Raw genomic sequence first — 11,769 nt, forward strand, 5'->3', positions numbered from 1 at the left:
GTGCTTCTAACAAGAAGACTGAAGCATGTTGAGCAAACTCCTGACACTCTCCAGACTTCCTTGCCAAGCAGTTTCCTGCGTGCAGGAGGGCATGTTTACCAAAGAGCAAGTTTAGAAGCAAGAGACCTCAATTCCATTTTATTCTTCTTGTCACATCTACCTGCCAAAGTTGAGTTTCTGCCCAGTGTTTTACACCAGCTGATGCTACATCCAGTCATAGCTATGCCAGTATGGAAGGATATTTTGATTATGTATCAAATTAAAAAAACCCCAACAAACAGAACCCATATTTTACATGCCTACTAGAAGGGAACCTTTACAATTACCCATAGGAACATTGCTTTTGCTTCAAAAGCGCTTCTGGTCTTCAAAGGTTCATTAGTCCCATTTTGCAGGTTAAGGAAATAAAATGGTAACTTTTCAGTTCATGTCCTCCAAACCCACATGGAGATTAGGTGGGGCAAAATGGACCTTTGTAGATGGACAGGCTGGCATGGTGGAAAGACAAAACCAGCATTTGCAGCACGTTTAAAACACAGCAGACTCATGTAGCGTGTCACAAGGCAGGGCAGACAGCTGGGACAGCTACTTCACCTAGGTGCTGTCAATGAGCAACAGTGTGCCTGAGAACCTTCAAGTCTTGAAGAAGCTCTAGGATCAGCCCGTTTTTGTTCATTGTGCCCTCTTTTCCCATAGCACAGCACAGAGGGGCTGTGGGAAATCCTGTCTCAGAAAGCCCGGGATTTCCCAGGATTTTCCGCTTTGGTGCAGAGCTGAACCCGAACGGAACAGTTACCGACAGGCACTGCCCCCCACCCCCGCACGGGCACCAGGCCAAGGGACTAATCAAACAGCTCCTCAATCACGCAGTGAGTTTATCAAAGCACCGGACACTTTGGTTCCGCTATTTGTCACACGATGTTAGAGCGCTGCCGAGACAGCGGCTTCTGACCAAACCGCCCACCAGAGCCGGGGCGGTGCGGAGGCCCGGCCGCCCCCCGGGGAGCCAAAGGCTGCTGGGGGGTGGCGCCTTCCTCCGCTCCCGCTTCTCGGCGGAACTGCCTCTGGCGAGGCCAGCGGCGCCCGGGCTGCCACCGGCCCCGTCTTCCCGCCTGGTGTGGCCCCAGGACAGCCCGGCGCTGCCGGCTCCCATCCCCTCCCGCGGTCCCTGTAAGCGGGCGGCCGCCTCAGGCACTCAGCGGGCAGGGCCGGGGCAGCCGGGACTGCAGCTCCCGGCAGGCCGCGCTGCGCAGCCCCTCACACCGCACCGCCTACCGCGGCTGCAGCCCGCAGCGTCCTCTCCAGCCCGCGCCGCCCCTAACTCGGTGCCCCCGGAGGTTCGCCGCTGCCGCCCTCGCTGCCTGTCCCGGGGGCGGAGGCCCTGTGGGGGCCGCTGCGGGTGGAGCGGAGCGGCTCGGCGCGGTACGACGCGATGGAGCTACCGCTGGGCTGGCAGTTCGAGGACTCGCTCTTCGCGCCGAGCCGGGAGCGAGGCCCAGGTGGCGGGGCCGAGCCGCCCTGCGGCGCGAAGTGCTGCGAGCCCCGTGTGAGGAGCCGGAGTGGCGGGGGGGCGGCGGGCGCGGCCCGAGCGCGGCGGCAGCGGCGGCCTCGCTCCCCTGACTCCCTGGTTTGCGCTCTGCCCGCAGTGGTTCTGCGGCGAGGCGGACGGCGGGGAAGGCAGCGACGGGCTGACAGCCAGCAAGTTCCGGGCGGACTGGGCCTACCGGCGGGAGGAATCAGAGGTATTTCCAGGGCTCTCGCACGGGCCCGGAACCCGGGCCGAGCCTGGGCCCCGGCCGGCGGAAGGCGTGGGGTTACAAGCCGGGGCCGCGGTCCCGGGGCGCGGAGCGAATGTGTGTGCCTGTGTAAGAGCCTCCCGGCCGAGCCAGGGCCGGGAGGTGCCGGCGTCCACCGCGGCCTTACACCCGGCTCGGCGGCTTGTGCCGAAAGCGCGGCAGCCGCGGCCACCCGTGAGGAGCCGCCCTGCGGGCCGAGTTGCCTCAGGCCGCCGCAGTTAACTGCGCTCCGGCAGCTGCCCCGGCCGCGCGTCACCTTCCCAGCGAGAAGCCGTTCGGAAACGCCCCTGCACCCGGAGCTCATCCGCACCCGACAGCGGGTCAGGAGTGAGCAGAGCTGCTGGCCGCTGGCGTGGCCGTGGGAGTCCCGGGCAGCTGGAGACCTGTGCACCTGGGGATGGTGCCGTGTCAGGTCGCTGCTGGGCACCTGGCCGCTGATCACCGTTCTCGGAGCTCCCCTCGCGCTGTCGGGTGAAAACTGGCTGTGGTTGCCGGTCTCCTGACATAATGAGCTTCGTCATTAATTGTCCCACTTCTCTGCTGCCTCCCTGACTTTGGACAGTGGTGTGTGCCTTTGGGGTGCATTTATGTTCCCCGTTTCTCTTCTTGCTGTAGGCCTAGACCCCGTTGTCACTGCCTGCTTCCTGAGCCACGTTCTTGATGACCAATTTTCTCCTTCCTGTCTCTGTAGTTCTAGTTGTGGGATCCAGCCTTGTTTTCTGGTTGAAATCAGCTGCTTCTCCTCTTGTTTCAACTGTAATAGCTTCTAGTCCCAGCCTATGGTTTGCATTACAGGCTTCCTGATTTCAAAGCCCTCAGGCCAACTTCTAACTCTGTTCCTTTTGCCTTGCCCATTGGATTTGTGGATACCTCAGCTAGCTTTGACTTCTGCTTTTTCGTGCTATTCCAGTGCTACTGCTGCTTGTCTCTAACTGACAGATGCTTTCCAGTCTCAGCTAAGATGCCCTGAAGGGATTCATAGAAGTGTGCTGAGGTGCCTCAGGCTGCAGTCAGACAGATGTGGCTGCTGACCCTCAGGAAGAGCGGATTGCTCCTTGCTCTTTGCTGGGGTGCCCTCTTGGGAGAGAATGACACCCCCTCAGATCTGGCAGTGGAACAGACCACTGCTTCCTAACCCTTTGTTGTCACAGTGATCCATGTTCAAATTCATGCCATATTGCTCACTTGGATCGCTGTGACAGAACCAGAACTGGACTGCACATAAAATTACAAAATTGGGAGCACCAACCTTAGGAAGGGGTCTGGAAATAAGGAAATGGGGGTAGTAATCGCTTTGCTCGTCATGGATAAGTTTTACATCAGCCTGGGCCGCTTGACAGGAAATGCCAAGAGCAGCAGTGATCTAAGATGTGCCCATTTTTAGGATATAGGTGACTGAAGAATCTGCTTGGGTTTTGTAATGCCTGATCCTTGCTGGGTTATGTTGTTAGCGGTCACAGTCGTGAAGAACTTACCTACACAAAGCATATAAGCAGGCACTTCTTGTATTCCAGAGCTGGGGAGCACAGGGGATAGCTCCTCCAGAGACACCTTCACCCCCAGGTACAAAGCACAACATATTTATACAGTTTTTTAGCAAAGGCATTGTTTAAAATTGCACAGAATGCTCACTGCTCTAGTTTGACCTTTGCAGTGATTGGCTTTCGATTGCTTCGCTCTATCTGTATTCTTATTCTATAAAAATCATTGGTTAACTATGCTGATAGCTTTAAATACAAAGAGAGGAGGGTAATGATTAGCATATTTGTGTTATTCCCTGGAAGTCATTATCATATTCAGATGTCCCCAACGCATGCGTAGTTCTGTGGAGTGGGGTCCTCTGGTGCTTGTCAATAGTCTTCCTCACCGTGTCTGCAACTGAACCCCATCCTTGCACATGCTCAGTTCCTCTTTGGCTGATCTTCCATAACCACAGCCAGCTGCTTCTGGTACCTATTGTTTTGACTCAGTGTCCATAACCAGTACCCATTGTTTTAATTCAGAGCCCACAATGATTCCCGTCATGATGAAGGCACACACTGTCCTAGTTACCTATTCCTAAGGGCCTCAACATGCTTTATATTCTCATAGCTGCTATACCTCCTTTAAAAATCAAAATCATATTCTAAACTGAAACCAAAATAACCTAAAAGTTAAGCTATTTTATTAGGGTGACCGAAACAATATCCCTTTGTCACACAGCAAAGCAAAAAGGGTGTCCTGCAGTCCCCCTTCGGATCCACTTTCACCAGTGGCTGCTGCACTCTCTGGGCAGAGGGGAGCTCCTGCTTTTGCTGGAGAAGGAATGTGAGCATAACACCAGGGAAGAAATACACTGCAGCCATTTTGCTAAGGAGTATTTAGAGTCTGTTGTCTGGAAGTTCTTTCTGTTAGAAGCCTTTGAGTTTGCAAGGAATAATTAAATATTCATTGTGAGAGACGGAGAATGAGCACTGCTCTTTAGTCTTCTGGTCTGAGCACTTATGTGGGGGAGGAGGAAAGGAGACTCCAGTCTTAGCTTCACTGAATACTTAATTTCATGTATTTAAATGTTAATTGGAGTCCTGGTGAGTGCCCTGAGCATTAAGCTATTGAAGTATTGCTCAGTCTTTTTCCTTAGACCAATTAATATTTAATTATTTAATGCAAATTAGAACCACCCTACAGGAACGATGGAGTTTCACCTTCCTTGCGGGATTCTCCGATTACTCATCTGAGGTGAGGGACTTGCAAGTTCATACCTTCCCAGGGAAAAAGTCTTGGATTTGAAACAAAGTCCCCCAAAATTAGGATGAGTCCTCTGATTATTGAGTTGGTAGCTGGGGGGGGAAGATGCCACATACTGCCTGGTCTGTAGGTGATCACTTCTGGATCAGGCCTGCTGGGGAGAGCTGGACAGATGCACTCTGAGTCCTGCCAGGGCTGAAACATGAGTTACAATTGAGATTGCTCATCACTGTCTGGACTTGGCTCTGTTATACTGGGGCTCTCATCTGTTGCTGGCATAGGTGGTAGCGGAGTCCAAAGAAATGAAAATGCAAACTTCAGTTCCTGAATTCCCTTTGTGACTGTAGTCATAAAACATGCTGCCAGGCTTGCTTTTAGGTGAAAATCTCTCACTGTTTGGTTTGGATTTCTTTTCTTATTTTTCTTTTTTCTTTTTTTTTTTTCTTTATACTACTAGAAAGCCCTGTGTGAATACACCAACTGCTTACTACTCCTACCTGCCAGTAACATTGCAATGAGACGAGATGTCCAGGAGGGCCAGGCTCGGTGTTTGTCTCGCCTAGGAAGGCACAAGGAGGCTCTGGATATTGCAGAGAAAATGGTAAATAATGCAATTGTTCTTTTAGGCTTTGAACACAAAAATATTGTCAGTAGCTCTTTCATACAGACCGTTTTCTGGAGAAATAATCTTTGCATGTATAATCCTTTAGGATGTGCAGTGCTCGGAGTATTTGGTAAACAGAGGGTAACTGTCACTGCAGATACAATCACTCTTTAGAAATGAGAACACCCTGTACCACAATGAGCTCCCTGTGCAGGGAGGCTGGTAGTCCTGGAAGGGACTAAATATCATGCTCTGCCAGGCAGAATTAATGTAATGTAATAGGAATTATAAGAAAGGGGATAAATGAGTGCTTAAATCTTTCCACTATAAAAGTGACCGTTCAGAACTCCCTTTTATTTCCATATACTCGCTGCCAAACTGCCACCAAGAAGAGTATCTAACCACAGGTTGAGTTTTTCCCATGAAAGAAGGCGGCCAGAGGCTCTGAAGCCTGCTAGAATCTTACCACTGCTGTTTACTGTATATGAAAGGTGTTTATGCCACATAGGAAGGACAGCTGTACAAAACTCTTAAGGCAAATAAACAAATGACAGGGCCCTTCTTGCCTTTCAGACTCTGGGACAAGGGAGCTAGAGAGAATGCTCTCAGCTCGATGGTGCATGATCTGTATCATGTATCATTTACAATTAAAAGCAGAGTTTTGTAGGATTTAACAGCTGCCTTTAGTGCTGTCATTATTTGGGGGATGTTTCCTTAGGCTCTGAAGGATGATTTCTGTGCCACTCCTGGTTCTAATCTGCTGTCTCTGGTTTCTAGAGAAACAGTGCTACTAACACAGATCACTTAACGACGGTTCTCAACCTGCAGTTTGCCATTTATCAGGGTCTAGAAAACACAGAAAAAAAGATCACGTGCCTGCAGCAGCTGATCTGTTTACATCCTTTCAACCCTTGGTACTGGAAGTTACTTGCTGAAGCTTACATGAGCCTTGTGCAGAGTCTGTCTCCTTTGGTCATTCCAGAAACACATCGGAATCAATCTGAAGAGCTTAGCCTAAGCGATAGTAGTTTCAAAACATCAACTGGAAGAGAGATTAATTTGCAGCCTTGCAGATCAGGTGGCCAGAAAGAAGGCCCTCTGTCCAGCCTTGCTACAGAAACAAAGAGGGAGAATGCAGTGAAGTGTAGCAGTGGCCAAGATGTAAAAGAATGTCTCTGCGCTTTGGAAGACCCAGAAGGGACAGACAAAGGGAGACCTGCAGCCACCGAGCCCTGGGAGCAAAACATGTTGAAGAAAGTCAGGGTAAAGGCATGTGCCTCATTTATTAGAGCAAGGTAACTAAAGGTTTTCTTAAAATAATGTTAACTTCTTGCAATCAAAATCAATTTAAAGCGTGTTTTTCCCTGCCTTAGTGTTTTCAGTTTATATTTTCAGTTCAGATGTTTGTTTCTGTGTTGGCAGTGCTAACTTACAAGCACCTTGCTGTTGACTCAGACCTAAAAAGCAAAATCCACTAGCCTGGCAGCTGTGCACAGCCCCAGTCTGAGCAGAAGGAGTAAGCCAGCCTCATACACTGTCAAGAAGTAAAGTGTTTTTTAATGACAGTATTGTATGAATCTTTTCAAGTAATTATACACAACAGCCTGTTCAAGCATGGCTGTTCCCTGGTTTGATATTGAAGAGGCAGCAGCAGAAGTGCCCCAAAGGGAAGGACAGCCAGTCTTCCTTCTGCGAGTGCCACCTGTCTTATTTGTTTGAAGCCTCGTGCTTGAGTGAAAATGTATTTTATAATAATGTATTTTATGAGAATACATTTCCACTCAAGCACGAGGCTTCAAACAAATACCCCAGACTGCATAATGGATGAGGTTGAAAAGTGAACTCTGTGACAGCTGACTGACAGGACTGCATTAAAATGCTCTTCCCTCTCTTCCTAAAATTCTTGCACACAACAGAAATCCCCAAAACATCATCTTTCAAAGAAATAATAAGGAATTGGTTTTGTTAAAATAGTCCTGGGTTCCCCCCGCTCCCTTCCTTGCCTCTCAGTAATGTATTAGTCGCCAAACATATTTAAAGCCATTTTATGGACTTCCAGAAATGTTTACAGAGAACACTTTATAACTGCCCTGTTAGGGCAAGATTTAGGGAATGTCAGAAAAGATGGAGTAGCTTTTAACTGTACTCAGACGAAGAGCTGGTGACTTTAATTGCTTCTTGAGAGAAGTTAATAGATTTAGTACTGCTGTTGAATATTAAAGCTACATTCATCTTAATTTGTGTGGCTTGTGTCAGGGTGTATGGTTCAGCATTCAGACAATTATAAATCATGGGGTTTGCTTGCTTGGCTGCACAGTTTCACAGAGTCTTATTGTGCTTTGTAGTTGCAGATACACTTGTTCAGGGTAAAGCTTCTCCTCTGCCCAGGGCTTATCCATTAAATAGGTTGTCTAATATTTTCAGGTCTGTTGGATTTTAAGTGGGATGTGGGTGGTGGATAAACGTATGGGCAGGGTAAACTGCACCTGGAGAAGGGATCTTAGTATTGCTTTTTGTTGAAAATGAAGTTCTGTGTAATGCATCATCTGTAACTGACTCTTCCAGTTTGGCCAAGAAAAAATAAATTGGAGAGATGGTTCTGTTTAATTTGCATTGAGATATTCTTTCTTAAACTATGTTGATGCAAATTTTGAAACAAAAACGCTTTACAAACTAAAAATGCTTTCCATTTTTACTTTGAAGTCTTCATTCAAAACTTTATTGAAGTTACAAGTGGTTTGTTGGCTCAGATTTGTAGATTTTTATGTTTGTAATGCTCAGATGAAAACCATCTAGGACCTTAAGTCTTCCCTTCATAAAACTACACACCTTTATTATTAAACACCTGCTTCATTTCAATTCGTTAAGTGTGGTTAAAAAAGTTTTGGGTTTTATGCATAAAGGTTGAATTAAACACAGTTTCAATAAAGGTTCTGCTGTGTCCCAGTGGACCCTTGGTTGAATATATGTAGATATTTCTTCTGCTGACGTGTTTCACAGTCCTCTGGGAATTGCCACTGCTCTTCCTAGCGGAGCAGCTGGTGATGAGGTCCCTCCATGACCTGAAGCCACGTTGGTAGCACAGTGTCTGACCTTCACAAAATCATGGTGATGACTTGTGAGGCTCCAAAACACTGGTAAAAGATTTTAGAAAATATTCCAGGATTGGCCAGTGTGGGAAGGATGTTGATATTTGTCTAAACCCCCAGATTCTAACGTCCCAGCTTGTGAAGATAATGACTGCCACAGGCAGCAGCGTGGTGCTGTCTTGTTAGGCCCTACTAAGGATGCAGGACCCTGATGTACTGCAGTTAATGCGACCAGGTCTGAGCTGCTTACCAATCCTGTGATGAATAAATACATGGGGAGAAAAACACCTGCTTGGAGCAACCAGAGATACTTGGCTTATTGTTTTCCAGAAGCATTTCTGGGTGCTCCTGTCACAGCACAGATAGACCATACCCACAGCAGATCGATCCGTCGCAGTTTTTGCAGTCGGCAAAAGTCAGGAAGAAGAGCTCTTCAGAGTGGTGTGTTTGGGTTGGGTTTAGGTTTGCTGACTTACTCTTTTGCCAGCTGTGCTCTTTTTGTTGTGGTTGATTTTTTCTTTTTTCCTTACCTGCTTTTTTCATTTCAGTCTCTTACTTCAGCTCACCCAGTTGCAACAGTCGTCCTTTGCACTAGAGAACAACATAAAAGGCCAGAAAGAAATCGGTGACAAAGTGGCACGACTTGGTTTCGATGACAACTCCTTGCAGTTGATGACTGAGGTGAGGGGATGCTTTGTTCTGTGCAGGTTCTCAGCTGTACATAGGCTGGTTGATGTACCTGAACCAGTTCAGGTGCAGAGTCTTGTAAGAGTGACACTCCCCTGAGCTAATTAACTGTGCCAGGAAGCAGGGCAAATTAGCTGGGGCGGGTTTCCTTGGTAGTGTGTTACCCGGACTGACTGATACCTCTATCATGCTGGCCTGTGTCATGCAGGTGTATCTCTGTTCTGCTGAGATTCTCCTTGTGGGAATGTTCTGGCTTGAGAAGTTTCTCACTGGGCTTGTATTTGCAGATGCCTCATGGCTGTACATTTCCTGGAACACAGATTTTTATCTCAGGAATTACAGATGCCACAAGTGAATCACAAGTATGACATGGAAGTGGAGATTCTTTTGATAGCCACAGCAGTGCTCAGCACTTCCAGAAAGGTAGATGATTTCAGAAAGAGACAGAGATGTGCTTTGACAGGATTTCTTTCCTCCCTGGTGTACTGGATTCTAGTTTTAAAGAAATACAAAAGAGGAGAGTAGCATTGCATGACTTTACTCATAGAGATTAAATGTTTTAGTGCTATTTATAGCATTCCTGACTTTTCTCTCAAGGAACAAAGGAAGTCAGTGAGATCTTTCTAACTTTGGTGTCAGTGTTTTAGCTTGAAGTCAGCGATAGCCAAGCCGTTGCCGGGTTGACAGGCAGTCTTGTGGGCTGTCATCCATAAGAGGGCAGTCACATCCAGACTATCTCAGGGAAAAGAAACTTCTTGCTTCCCTTGTCCTGACACCTCCCAGGAGGAGATCAGGGTGTTGGTGCTGTTGCAAGATGAACACTGGCCGCAGAGTTGGCGTTGAGATTTCCACTGCTACTCAGAGAGTAAAAATCCCCCTGTGCCAGCACAGCCAGAAGCTGGGCAGGGCTGAGCAGCTGCGACGCTTGGGCTCGCAGGTCGCTGTGTTTGCTGCAGAATGCAATAGGCAGGAGACTTGACTGTGACTTGGAAACTTGTCCTGGATGGAGTGTGGCTCATGTGTCATGGGCTTTTCTTGTAAAGCTCTGTTACTAACGTCGTATTTGCTGTTTGCTCTGCAAGTCATTTTCTTGTTTCCCATCTCTCTTACTCTCTTTGCAGGTTATGGGGCAGGATCTTTTACCAGAAAAACTAAAAGAGGAATTTCAGGGTGAAGTAAAATGTGTGGGCCCTTCAGTGCTGTCATCATTGGTAACTGCATCAGCCACAGAATTTGAAATCAAATGGTTTGGTAATCTCCAAGATGACTTATGTCACTTTGTCAGACAATTCCACTCAGATACATGTCTCCCACCTTTGGTAACTTAAAAGTTTTGTAGTATTTGTTCTTGTATTTCCAAAAGATTATGGAATGATACATGCAATAAAGTTCATAATACGTTTTTAAAGAATTCTTACTGTATATATTTTAAGAATATAAATACCTGCATTTAAACTCTTAACATCTCATGATTTTCTTTGTTCATTGATACATTTGTATGAAGGAATCTGGTATAAATGAGGTTTCAGTTCAGCTTTCTGAGGCAGCTTTCCATCAGAAACCTCACTGTGTTGTGCTTGAAGCATCTGTGATTTCTGGGGGCCTGAAATGCCAGTGGGGTGGAAGGCTTCTTTTATAATGTCCACTTTGAAAGCTTCTTGGCATCAAATTCTATGTTGTTGCAGTTAATGGAATTAGCCAACTTCTCAGTTTGTTTTTGTAATATTTCTTGATTAATTGACATCATAGTGATTTCCAGTCCAGAACGGGATAACTAGAAATCTTAAACATATTTATGCTAAGAAATTGTCAATAGTTCTGTATGTTTTAGAAAATAAAAATCTAAATGGTAGATACTTGAATTTGGAACTAGAAGGAAACTTGCCTTCTCCAAAGCAGAGTGGTTTTTGCAGGCGTAGAAATAGCTGTAGCCTTTTCTTCAGCGTGCTTAGATAAGGGAGAAGAAAAGCTGTCAACGTTGTTTCTCTGTGCTGAAGAGTGGTTAGTCAGATCATATCCTTTGTAAAACCCTGCCAGGAAGATCTTTGCTGTGAAAACTGGCAGTGTTGTTTCTGCATCATAGCTCCTGCCACGGTGCTTTTCAGTTGAGAGTGACACCACTTTGCTTCCCGTTCTGAAGCATCCCATCAGTGCTTCCACAGAGAAAGGCAGAGATCATCCTGTAGGTTCTTTTGCTTGAAATAATTCACATTTGAGGCAAACACCGTGACATCTTCCCCCATCTTCTCTTAAACCAAGAGACTTAAATTCTGTGTAGCTTTCTGCCAAAGTGTTCTCTAACGGGTATAGTTTTAAACCAGAAACCTCTAAGACATAATTAGCTGTGAGTTTTCCTCATGTTTCCCTGTGCTTTCTTTCTGACACACTAAAGAGTGCTCAATCTTTAAATAACTTACTGTATGCAAACGCACTCTGTATCTGCTACTTTCAGGTGAATTTTAAAGCTTTAAGGTACTTCAAGGGAACCTGTCCCTCACTCCCAGTGTGGGATAGCCCTTTGCAAAGTTGACTGTGAAACCTCTATGGAAAAATGGACTTACCACCTTCAGCCATGTCAAATTATCTTTGATAGCTTGGTGACTTAATGTGATTAAACCACATCCTGGTCAGCTAGTTACAAAAGTTGATGACTTGGCAAGTACACTTGGGTAAGCATTAATGCACTGGTAATGTATTACAGGATGTTTGGTTTAGTCATGCATGTGCTTTGCTAGGTGGAAATTTTTGTGTGCGTGTGTCGAGCACTCTGTTCAGATGGCAGAGAACCCGCCTGAACAGCTGGGGATGCTTTTAAGACTCACTGGCGTCGTAAGTTTTCAGTAGAGAATGACCATAACGTGCTGTA

General features: G+C 46.7%; 1 protein-coding gene across 1 annotated transcript; it reads left to right on the plus strand.

Annotated features, from left to right (window-relative positions):
• Window positions 1-1,384: 1,384 nt before the first annotated feature.
• Window positions 1,385-10,344, plus strand: LOC311205629 (uncharacterized protein C8orf76 homolog). Its single transcript, XM_084280103.1, has 6 exons — window positions 1,385-1,546; window positions 1,647-1,742; window positions 4,981-5,124; window positions 5,905-6,422; window positions 8,765-8,897; window positions 10,025-10,344. Exons 1-6 carry the CDS (start codon window positions 1,433-1,435, stop codon window positions 10,229-10,231), a joined length of 1,212 nt encoding a protein of 403 aa, XP_084136229.1. The 5' UTR covers window positions 1,385-1,432; the 3' UTR covers window positions 10,232-10,344.
• Window positions 10,345-11,769: the final 1,425 nt, after the last annotated feature.

The sequence above is a fragment of the Gallinula chloropus genome, assembly GCF_964237585.1.
Source record: "Gallinula chloropus genome assembly, chromosome: 2".
NCBI classification, from domain to species: domain Eukaryota; kingdom Metazoa; phylum Chordata; class Aves; order Gruiformes; family Rallidae; genus Gallinula; species Gallinula chloropus.